This window comes from Salmo salar, chromosome ssa13 (genome assembly GCF_905237065.1).
Source record: "Salmo salar chromosome ssa13, Ssal_v3.1, whole genome shotgun sequence".
Taxonomy (NCBI): domain Eukaryota; kingdom Metazoa; phylum Chordata; class Actinopteri; order Salmoniformes; family Salmonidae; genus Salmo; species Salmo salar.
The window spans coordinates 73,093,452-73,104,555 of NC_059454.1; the positions used below are offsets into that span (position 1 = coordinate 73,093,452).

The 11,104-nt window shown below is 45.0% G+C and overlaps 1 protein-coding gene across 3 annotated transcripts in view; it reads left to right on the forward strand.

Moving 5' to 3' along the window:
• Positions 1-11,104, forward strand: part of ttc3 (tetratricopeptide repeat domain 3) — a 46,731-nt gene extending 35,627 nt beyond the window's left edge. For all 3 annotated transcript variants that reach the window (XM_014137269.2, XM_014137270.2, XM_014137271.2), the window contains exons 27-46: positions 759-1,079; positions 1,262-1,537; positions 1,659-1,705; positions 1,815-1,874; positions 2,595-2,671; positions 2,761-2,916; positions 3,121-3,763; positions 3,854-3,925; positions 4,022-4,171; positions 5,691-5,830; positions 6,009-6,077; positions 6,223-6,319; positions 6,450-6,553; positions 6,653-6,737; positions 6,892-6,993; positions 8,826-9,097; positions 9,174-9,300; positions 9,570-9,710; positions 9,899-9,991; positions 10,185-11,104. In XM_014137269.2, coding sequence (XP_013992744.1) covers positions 759-1,079; positions 1,262-1,537; positions 1,659-1,705; positions 1,815-1,874; positions 2,595-2,671; positions 2,761-2,916; positions 3,121-3,763; positions 3,854-3,925; positions 4,022-4,171; positions 5,691-5,830; positions 6,009-6,077; positions 6,223-6,319; positions 6,450-6,553; positions 6,653-6,737; positions 6,892-6,993; positions 8,826-9,097; positions 9,174-9,300; positions 9,570-9,710; positions 9,899-9,991; positions 10,185-10,313 — 3,161 coding nt within the window. In that variant the 3' untranslated portion in view covers positions 10,314-11,104. The remainder of the gene's footprint in view (positions 1-758; positions 1,080-1,261; positions 1,538-1,658; positions 1,706-1,814; positions 1,875-2,594; positions 2,672-2,760; positions 2,917-3,120; positions 3,764-3,853; positions 3,926-4,021; positions 4,172-5,690; positions 5,831-6,008; positions 6,078-6,222; positions 6,320-6,449; positions 6,554-6,652; positions 6,738-6,891; positions 6,994-8,825; positions 9,098-9,173; positions 9,301-9,569; positions 9,711-9,898; positions 9,992-10,184) is intronic.

The window sequence follows — 11,104 nt, forward strand, 5'->3', positions numbered from 1 at the left end:
TACCGAAAATATTATTTCTCTCAAATGTGCACAAATGTCTAACATCCCTGTTGGTGAATATTTATTTTGCCAAGATAATCTATTCGTGTGGCATATCAAGAAGTTGATTGAACAGCATGATCATTACACAGGTACACCTTGTGCTGGGGACAAAAGGCCACTCTTAAATGGAGGTTTGTCATACAACACAATGCCACAGATGTCAAGTTGAGGCAGTGTGCAATTGGCATGCTGACTGCAGGAATGTCCACCTGAGCTGTTGCCATAGAATTTAATTTTCATTTCTCTACCATAAGCCACCTATAAAAGCAATGTCCATTTAGGAGAATTTGGCAGTATGTCCAACCAGCCTCACAACCACAGACCATGCCAGCTCAACCATGCCAGCTCAGGACATCCACATCTGGCTTCTTCCCCTGTGGGATAGTCTGAGACCAGCCACCCTTTTTGTGTGCCAAAAACTAATTCTGATTTCCTGGGCCTTGCTCCTAAGTAGGTGTGCCTATGCCCTCCCAGACCAACCCATGGCTGTGGCCCTACCAGTCATGTGAAATCTATAGACTAGGGCCTAATGAATTTATTTGGATTCACTGATTTTCCTTTATATTAACTCGTCAGTTTCGTTTTATATTTTTGTTCAGTGTAAATACATGATGCAATTCACATCACTGTTACTTTCCAAATGTTCTTCTGACCACGCCACAGCTTCTCTTAGTCACATTATCCTCCGTTTCTAACTGTTGAACACCCTTCTCCAGCTTCATCCCCCACCTGGCTAGCTTACAGGGACCGTGTTCTGCTTCAGATCAGTGAGCGTAAAGACCTATTCAGGGCCGAGAGCCACAACATCTCTGTCCTGATGGAGAACCTTAAGCCATGGATGGACCTGGACCAGATCAAGGGGAACAAGCCGGGCACTTCGTACACTGAGAGAAAGGTGGAGTCCCTGGGGGATGTTGTAGAGCTCCTCCTGGAAAGGAAGAACCGGGTGTGGGCCCGTGTCTTTATCCATGGCCTAAGCTGCTGCCTGGACACCAGCCCCAAGCTGCACGACTGGGCCCACCAACTGAACTGCGCAGGTCAGCACACATTTGCATTTTCAACGTATGTATTGAAGGGCAATGCTAACCTCCCAGCTGCATACCTGTGTACCCTCTCACCACTAGATTACTGGTTCTCTTCAGGTACTCAGCAGCAACACAATTGGGAATGACTCTATGCTTTATGTGCCAGCTTGGATCATTTTCTCTTTCCTCCCCAGGTCTGAATTCAGCTGCACTGTTCATTGACCGCTATGCAGACCACCTGGAGCAGCTCGACCTCGCTCCTTTGCTCAATTTTGCCCCCCTGCAGGACATGCTCATAGAGAAGTTTGGGACCATGCCTGAGTTTTTTAGCCGCCTAGGCCTGACTCTAACGGAGTACCTGAAGCAGGCCCCTTCCCAGGAAATGAGGCTGTTTATCTGGACTCTGGAGGAGCACAGAGACCAGTACGCCACTTGCCACACTGTGCTGGATGATTATTTTGAAATAATGGGTAAGCGTTTGGACCCGCACACCTTCCTTACCAGGGGAAAGGTCCACTTGAAGCAAACATTTCATTTGCTGACGTTTTTGTTCCTGTTTCCAGCCGTGTTAACTGTTTCCTCCTCTTTCAGACGGTCATTGTTTAGTGATTAAAAAGACAGGGATTGAAAATGAAATTGTAAGTGTTGATTGTTGGAAATCAATTTTTTTTTAAAGCAAACTTTGTCTTTTAGTGTTGCATTTGACATAAGGCATAATATACTAATAATCAAAACCCTCAATTTCAGAATTCCCCTATAAAGACTAGGAACAGAAACCGCAAAAAAAAGCAGAAGGAGCCAAAGGGGGTGAGCATTAGGACTTAGGCTGTTACACTATGCAACTTCCACGCTATTTTAGTTGCTTGCAACGGAGTTGCTTCGAAAATCACACTCCTGCAACTTGGCTGCATCTAGATGTAACGTTTCAAAATTTTGCAACTAGTTGCTTGCAACAGCCAATCAAAACAAACTTGTCACATGAACCATTTGAAGGTTTGGTATTCCGACCCAGTTGTCACATTAACACCGCTTTCAGTGCTGTGTAGAAAAAAACGTGATCAGGGTTGACAGAACAGAAATGGGCACAACAGGAGATGTATACAAATTATTGTACATGGTTTTGAAGTGAACCCAAACCTCTTCCTAAACAGATTGTCCACCATAAACTTTGCTTGCTAGCTTAGTTAGATGTTGGTTTTACAGGCTGTGTTTCCTCTATATCCTTGTTGTTAGAATAACCAAACAGTTGGATAAACAACAAATTTGTGAAACCATGATGTAATGCAGCATATCACATGGGTTGCGTTTAGAGTTCTCAAACAAGCAGCTTGAATTTGATTGGCTGTTGGATGCAATTTTAATTGTTTTTGAGTTGCTTCATGTAACAGCAAAGTTATTTTGAGATGCAATTTTAGTTGCAGTTGCAAGTGATGTGAAAGTTGCTTTGTGTAACTCTAGCCTTAAACCTAGAGAAATGTAGGCTATTGTGTGTTTTCTGGACATCAATATCATTTTTCTGTTACATAGTCAGTTATTGTCCTGTCGGGAATGAGAGGTGGTACCTCAAGAGAGGAGGACGACGAGGATTTTTTACATGACTCTTTGTAAGTTACTTATTCTGTAGAACACCGTCTTCAAGTCTGCCCGTTGACAACCCCCAGCTTGTTCTCACCAGCTCATAATTTCTCTGCAGAATGTTCCTTGACTCCACTGACCCATTCAGCATTCCCAATCATCTTCGAAATCAGGTGGCAGAGTTTGAGGGACAGTACAACATTGGCAGTCACAGTAGCCACTACAATAGAATATTGGACAACAACCCTGACCCAACTAAAGAGAGTTTGTACGAGTAAGTGCCTCAGCTATTTCTCCTTTGGGTATTGGACAACAGTGTCTTAGTCTGCAGAAAATGTGTGTTATAACTTGTATCAATGACTCATGAGGATGCACAAGTCCAAGCAATGACCTGAAGTATTGGTTGTGTATTCAGATGTCATGCTGATCCTTGTGTATGGCCTCTGGCTCTAACCTGTAAGTCTGCTTTTCCTCCCAGCTACTTTGCCCAGATCCTGGAAGAGTACGGTCCCTTAGGGGCCCAGGACCCCTTGTTGGTGGGTGAGCTGAACAACTTCCCTCCTGTTGCCCAGCAGAAGATCCACGAGGCAGGTGGCCTTGAGCACTTCCTCCTCGAGTCGCTGCGCTTCGTCATGACCGACAACCTCCTGGGCCTCATGAAGCATGCTGTGTCACTGCAGGATGCCAACACTCACAGAATGGACAATCTAGACTTCATAGGGGATATCCCCAATGGACTCTCTCTAAACCCTTCTGCTATGGAGTTCCTCCCAAACTCTCATGACTCTGGACCTAGGGATTATGATGAAGAGCCTTTTTCTCTCATTAATGTTCGGCCTAACCCAGTTGAATTCAGTGGCTATCTTCAGGTGATCGCTAATCTCCCCAGCCCATATGTTTTACCTGTTTTTGGCTCTCCACCTGCCCCGCCTGCCAACGAAATAGCACGTGCCATTGAAACTCTGAGAGCGGAGGACAAGTCATATAATAACCATGAGCCGCATAACCTTGAGGATTGTGAGCTTTATATTGGCGGTGTGGATGAACGGGGATTGTGTGAGACTGTTTATGCTCCTGTTCGCAGTACCAAGGCACCTGGAAAGACTGCAGTGGAAGTACAGGTGGGATAGTCCTCACTCCATTTGAAAGTTTCTAAGATCACCGATCACAAGGCCCAGTGTAATGTTTCGTTTTTTTTTTTCTTCCCATAGGTAGTAATTTGTGACACAATGAGTGAAGTGGCTGTTAACACGGAGCCTTATGAGCCTTTTGAAGGGAATAATGTGAGTTTTGAATACCTAATAAGCCTTTGTACTTAACACATTATTGTGCTCTATCATATATTGACCTCTCATATCATTCCTGTTTCCATGCTCCAGGGAGACATGAACAAGAAAGAGAAGAGCAATGCTGAGTTTGAGCAGCAGATCCAACAAATGAAGCAGGATTATGGCGCTGTGAAGCAAAGACGCCAAACTGAGATATCTGCCCTAGAAGGAGAGCAAGAGGAAATCAACCATTCAATACAGGTAGAAAGGAGTACTCCCATACTGGTGTGGAAGGCTCAGGGTGAAGTTTCCCTAGGTAGAGATCTATGATCAGCTTCCCCTTCCCCAATCCTAACCTTAACCTCCCTGGGCAAGGTGGGACGTCCTAGTCAACAGCCAGTGGAATCGCGTGGCGCGAAATACAAATACCTCAAATGCTATAACTTCAATTTCTCAAACATATGACTATTTTACACCATTTTAAAGACAAGACTCTCGTTAACCTAACCACAATGTCCGATTTCAAAAAGGCTTTACAGCGAAAGCAAAACATTAGATTATGTCAGAGTACCCTGGCAAAAATAATCACACAGCCATTTTCAAAGCAAGCATATATGTCACAAACCAAAACCACAGCTAAATGCAGCACTAACCTTTGATCTTCATCAGATGACACTCCTAGGACATTATGTTATACAATACATGCATGTTTTGTTCAATCAAGTTCATATTTATATCAAAAACAGCTTTTTACATTAGCATGTGATGTTCAGAACTAGCATACCCACCGCAAACTTCCGGTGAATTTACTAAATTACTCATGAATAACATTCACAAAATACGTAATTATTTTAAGAATTATAGATACAGAACTCCTTTATGCAATCGCGGTGTCAGATTTTAAAATGGCTTTTCGGCGAAAGCACATTTTGCAATATACTGCGTACATAGCCCGGCCATCATGGCTAGCTAATTTGACACCCACCAAGTTTGGCCCTCAGCAAACTCAGATTTACTATAAGAAAAATTGGATTACCTTTGCTGTTCTTCGTCAGAATGCACTCCCAGGACTTCTACTTCAACAACAAATGTTTTGGTTCCAAATAATCCATAGTTGTATTCAAATACCTCCGTTTTGTTCGTGCGTTCAGGTCAGTATCCGAAGGGTGACGCGCGAGCGCATTTTGTGACAAAAAAATTCAAAATATTCCATTACCGTACTTCAAAGCATGTCAAACGCTGGTTAAAATCAATTTTTATGCTATTTTTCTCGTAAAATGGCGATAATATTCCAACCGGGCGACGTATTCATTCAAAGGCTGAAAGAAAAAAATGGAGAATTCTCGTGATTGCTGTGTTTTCGATAGATGCCACAGAAGGAGAACAAATTGTCAGACGGGGCACTTCCTGTATGGAATCTTTTCAGGTTTTGGCCTGCCATATGAGTTCTGTTATACACAGACACCATTCAAACAGTTTTTTAGAAACTTTAGTTTTTTCTATCCAAATCTACTAATTATATTCATATTCTCATTTCTGGGCAAGAGTAGTAACCAGTTTAAATCGGGTACGTTTTTTTTTTATCCAGCCGTGCAAATACTGCCCCCTAGCCCCAACAGGTTAACCATTAGTGGGGTAATGCAAAACTGACCCAAGATCATTGTCTATGGGCAACACTTCACCCTACTTTTGTCTGGAAGAGGAGTTGAAACTGCCGTTTTAGTGTGGGTGGAAGTGTTCCATGATGTTTTGCCCAGTGACTGATAGTGTTGTGTTCCAGATCATCCATAAAGAGCTGGGCCTGTTCCAGCAGAAGCTGGAGGAGGAGGTGAAGAAGGACCAACAGGAGAAGAAAGAGAATCAGGAAACACTGAAGGCCTTAAAGATTGAGATAAAGGAGTTGGCGGAGTCACAGGAGAGGTACGGCCGAGGCTGTCTAGCCCTGTGTATATCCAAATGGGCACCATGGGTGAACGTCAAAGGGACCTTCAACATGATCGGCATTGGAGTCATTGATAAATGCAGATTTGGTTGTCTATATAGGTGTGAGTGACGAATAAACTTTGATTCAAATTTTAAATGTTTTCATCTTCCACAGCATTTCTAAGAACATCCACAAGAAGAACAAGGAGTATGAGACCCAGCTGAATAATTTCCTGGAGCTGAGGCATGTTATGACATGTTTCTAAACACACAACACCTGCAGTGTTTTCACATGCGTCCTAATGAGTGACATTTAGGTTAACATGCCACTAACTCTTCTGAGCATTGTGCTGCTGCTGTGTTAAATGTGCAGTGATTCTTTCCCATAGTAACCAGTCAGCTGCTGAGAAGATGAGCCTGGAGGATGAGATCAAGCGGTGCAGAGACCTGTGTGCCAAGGCAACTAGAAGGTCTCAGGGAGCAGAGGTATGTGGGTTGAATGTGTATGTTGAGATACCTGCGTGTTCCTCAGAATTCTGTTACTGTGGGTAGTGAGCGCTACAAATGGCATGAGAAACACTAACGTTCTTTCCCAACTGACTGACATGTTCCCTAGCTGTCTATATTGGAGAACCGGCGTAGCCGCGGCCTGCGCTGCCTCTACAGGTCTCTGTCTGATGCCAGGGCCATCCTGGCCAAACTCAAGGAAGTCTCACCCAGGTAGGTGTTAACGCTAACCACAGGGCAGACTGAGGGCCCGTAGATTCGGTTGCATGCAGTCACCAGAACCAGTTTCAATCTCTTCTTCATCCTCCTCAGATTACCTTCCCAAATTTTCCAGTCAGCCACAGATGCTTGGATAGCATGTGCTCAAGAAGCAGAGGAGAAAATCCACTCAACTGAGGTAGAAAAGAACAATGCTAACAAACAGTTTCAACTATTGGGATGCCATTTCCATTGTGACTATTACAGAAGACCTTGGATAAGAAATTCGACGTAAGGTGCACAGGCTTTTGAGGGCTGGTCCGTTTGTGTGACAGCTTTGTTGTTCTCCACAGGCACAGTACCAGGATCAGATGGAACAGGTGAAGAGGGGGACCAGGCTGTGCACTCTACCCCCAGTTGCAGTCCCCAGCACCCCCTGGCCCCCACCTGTACCGGTAAGATGCAGCACAACCGGACTTTAAGTTTAGCAAAGGTTTACATTTTCTGATGTCTTTATTTTGTTGTCCATTCTGACAAATTAACCTCCAGACGAGCTTCAATGCCATACAACTCTTCTTCTGTGGCCTCCAACTGCTCTTAAACAAGTAAAACTAAATCCATGCTATTCAATTGATCACAGCCCACACCTGCTCGCCCGTCCAGCATCACTACTCTTGACGGCTCTGACTTAGAATACGTGGACAACTACAAATACCTGGGTGTCTGGTTACTGAACTCTCCTTCCAGACTCACATTAAGCATCTCCAATCCAAAATTAAATCTAGAATCGGCTTCCTATATTGCAACAAAGCATCCTTCACTCATGCTGCCAAACATACACTCGAAAACTGACCATCCTACTGATCCTCGACGTCGGTGATGTCATCTATAAAATAGCCTTCAACACTCTACTCAGACTGCGTCCAATTTGTTATCACAGTGCCATCTGTTTTGTCACCAAAGCCCCATACACTACCCACCATTGCGACCTGTACGCTCTCGTTGGTTGGCGCTTGCTTCATACTCGTCGCCAAACCCACTGGCTCCAGGTCATCTACAAGTCTCTGATAGGTAAAGCCCCGCCTTATCTCAGCTCGCTGGTCACCATAGCAGCACCCACTCGTAGCACGTGCTCCAGCACTGGTCACCCCCAAAGCCAATTCCTCCTTTGGTCGTCTTTCCTTCCAGTTTTCTGCTGTCAATGACTGGAACGAACTGCAAAAATCTCTGAAGCTGGAGCCTCATATCTCTCTCAATAGCTTTAAGCACCAGCTGTCAGAGCAGATCACTGCACCTGTACATAGCCCATCTGTAAACAGCCCATCTATCTACCTACCTCGTCCCCATACTGTATTTATCTTGCGCCTTTGCGCCCCAGTATCTCTACTTGCACATTCACCATTCCAGTGTTTAATTGTAATTACTTCGCCACCATGGCCTACTTATTGCCTTAACTTACCTCATTTGCTGTATATAGACTTTTTGTTTTCTTTTGTTCTACTGTATTGACTGTTTATTCCATGTGTAACTGTGTCGAATTGCTATGCTTTATCTTGGCCAGGTCGCAGTTGCAAATGAGAACTTGTTCTCAACTAGCCTACCTGGTTAAATAAAGGTGAAATTAAAAAAACGCATGTTAGCTCAGCATCCTATGTCTTGGGTTTATTTAATAAAATTGTAAGAGGGCTATTGTGACCATAAACACCTAGCGACTTTCTTTGAAACTGCATTGGTTATTCTCAGCCTATACCTTGAAGCTGTTTGTCAGATGAGTGAGGCCTGTGTGTGGTGACCCCTTGCTTCTCCCAGATCTACTCTGTCCCAGAGGAAGACCTGGGACCCCTCTGCCTCCCCTACCCTGTCCTCTCCATCAGCCCTCCCAGGCCTGAGCTTTCCCCTAGTGGCGCCAGGCTTGAGATACAGTGCAGGCTTCACACGGCAGGCAGGACAGGTCCTGGGGCTCCACTTCCCCATCAGAGGGTCCCTGGGGTCAGAGCAGGTAGCTAGCTAGAGGCAGAGCAGCTCTGTCAGGGAAGGGAAGAGTCTCTTATGTGGCCTGGCCCACAATCTAGTCAATGTTGCTTGAGAAAGACTGAGTTAGGAACAGAACTCACTTTCTATATATGTACACACAGCCACTTTCTGTACACACAGCTCTACGATCTCCCCAGGCTTTACCTCTGCCCCTTGTCAGTTTGTCAAGGTGTTTCGGAACATTTCCATTGTAATCTCCTGTCAAGTGGTCTTACTAACCGGCTCCCACTCTCTGATGCTGTTCCCACCCCAGGCTCACCAGCAGCTCCCTTGCCATCCAGTGCACATGAGAGCCCCCCTCTACGGTCACCCGGGGTTGCCTAGAGCCCCTCCTGCTCCAGCCATGGATCAGAGTGTTGCACTGCCTTCCGGTATGGCTGGAGTTCCAGCTAGTGCCACCACTAACCGTCCTATCATGAGACCGCCCCAGCAGAACCAGGCTTCCAGGCCACCGGCCCCACAGCCCACCAATGTGTACGATAGAATTGTAGATCGCCTCAGCGTCATGTTCCCTCACTATAGCAGGTAACGTAACAGATAAGCGTGCACACAAATGGGTATTATGGGTGTACGAGCATTCAATACTGACTTGTCATTTCAGGCCTGTGCTGTCCAAGTTCATTGGGGAGATGCGCACAGCCAACAGAGGCTGCTTGAACTCCCTGTCCTACCAGGAGGTCATCAACAGAGTGGCCCAGCTCATCCTGGACCACCAGGACTCCACCAGAGTAAGGGCCCCAAAGTAACCTGCACCAAGGACTAGGACCATACCACACCTGTTGGCAAATGTCTTCATACTTGCTCTAGTTCTGTATCTCCTCTATCAGGGATGTTCTTTATCACTGTTTAGCTAGATTTTGAACTAAAGGGATCTCAAAATATCTTGAATGGAAGCATCAATTGAAAATGTATTATGTCCTTATTCACATTCACTCCTAGGCTAAAATATGCCCACAACTGTTGGCTTCCATATGAACTGTAACGTGTGTGTGTCCAGGTGCAGCTGAGCAGTGCTGGTAGAGGTGACATTGCTGGGACCCCTTTGCGCTCTGACTCTCCAGCCTCTGTCCACTCCACTGGGCCCCCCACCCATGTCTGGAAGAGCGTGGGTGCCCAAGGGCACTCCAAGTCAAAGGCGGTGAGTTCAGCTTGCACTTCACACTGAGTCGCTCACAGCAGGGCTCGAGACTCGGTCAGACGATAACATGGATGTACAGATGCCGATGAGGTCTAACTCGTTGAAGCCTAAATATAGTGTGTAAATTGTAGGGTTTGCTGTTTTGTACTACACGGACTCTTTGATTCTGATGTATGTGTCTTGTACAGTTGAACATGGAGGATCCCTGTATCATCTGCCATGATGACATGACCCAGGAGGACCTGTGTGTGCTGGAGTGCAGACACAGCTTCCACAGAGATGTAAGGCCACTTCAACCCACACCCTTAAGTAGTCTGCAACTGAGTTTGCCCAGTGCTTTCATCTATGGCCCTGTGGTTATTTAGGGCTAGTAGAACACAGGAACTGGGAATTCCTGTTCTTGCACTTGGGATTGGTTTGACTGTCAGTCTCACTTTCTACCACTTATCTTTTCCTCTCCCCTTCTCCCTCTAGTGTATTAAGTCGTGGCTGAAGGAGCAGAGCACCTGTCCCACCTGTAGAGAGCACGCTCTCCTACCTGAGGACTTCCCTCTGCTACCTGGCAGAATACGCAGGGGCCACACACCTGCTGCCTTCTCTTAAACACCCCCAGCTACAAATCCTTAACCCCCCCCCTTATGCTTAATGCCTGAATTCCAAACACAGATTGATTCCCAGTATATGGTCAACTGCTCAATTTCATAATTAATGCTTCTGTCAAATGTGCATGTGGAGATAAAGAAATTGGACTAAAGTCAAGTGCGATGAACTAGTTATCAAGCGATCTCCCTATGATTATATCATGCAATGAATGTTGAGCTTTTTTATTTTGTGTCTATCGTTTGTGCCATTATAATGCTGAAGTGTTTAGACTTAAACCATTTTTTTTGTAGTAGTAGACAGTGTGTTAAATATGTTCATAACCATTAATCGCAGCGTTGTCGTTAGACACGTTTGAGTAAGGAGTGGTTCAGTTGGGCCCGGTTTACTTTTAAGTGTGGTTAGGGGTTGAGCTAATTCTGAAAGTCTTAAGATTCTTGTGCCTGGTGTAATAAAGTTTGATTGCCAGCTACTTTGTTTGAAAAGTTGGATCTGGAGGATAGAAAACCAACTGCAATTTAAAAAATATTTACCACATTTTTCTATGGTTAATTTTAAGTGACAGATATTTTAATTAGGAGTTATCAGACTTGTTCATTCAAGTCTTATGCTGTTGAAAGCAGTCAGTCATAGCCTGAAGGATTTTCCTGACAACTGCTGTCTGTTTTAACCGAACTCATGGCTTTCAGTTTGTTTTCAATGTGACCCCTACAACTGTTCCCTACCAGAAAGTATGTGATTCCTTCTGTTAATGCAATGTCAGGTATACTAAAGTATGTGGATACCCCTTCAAA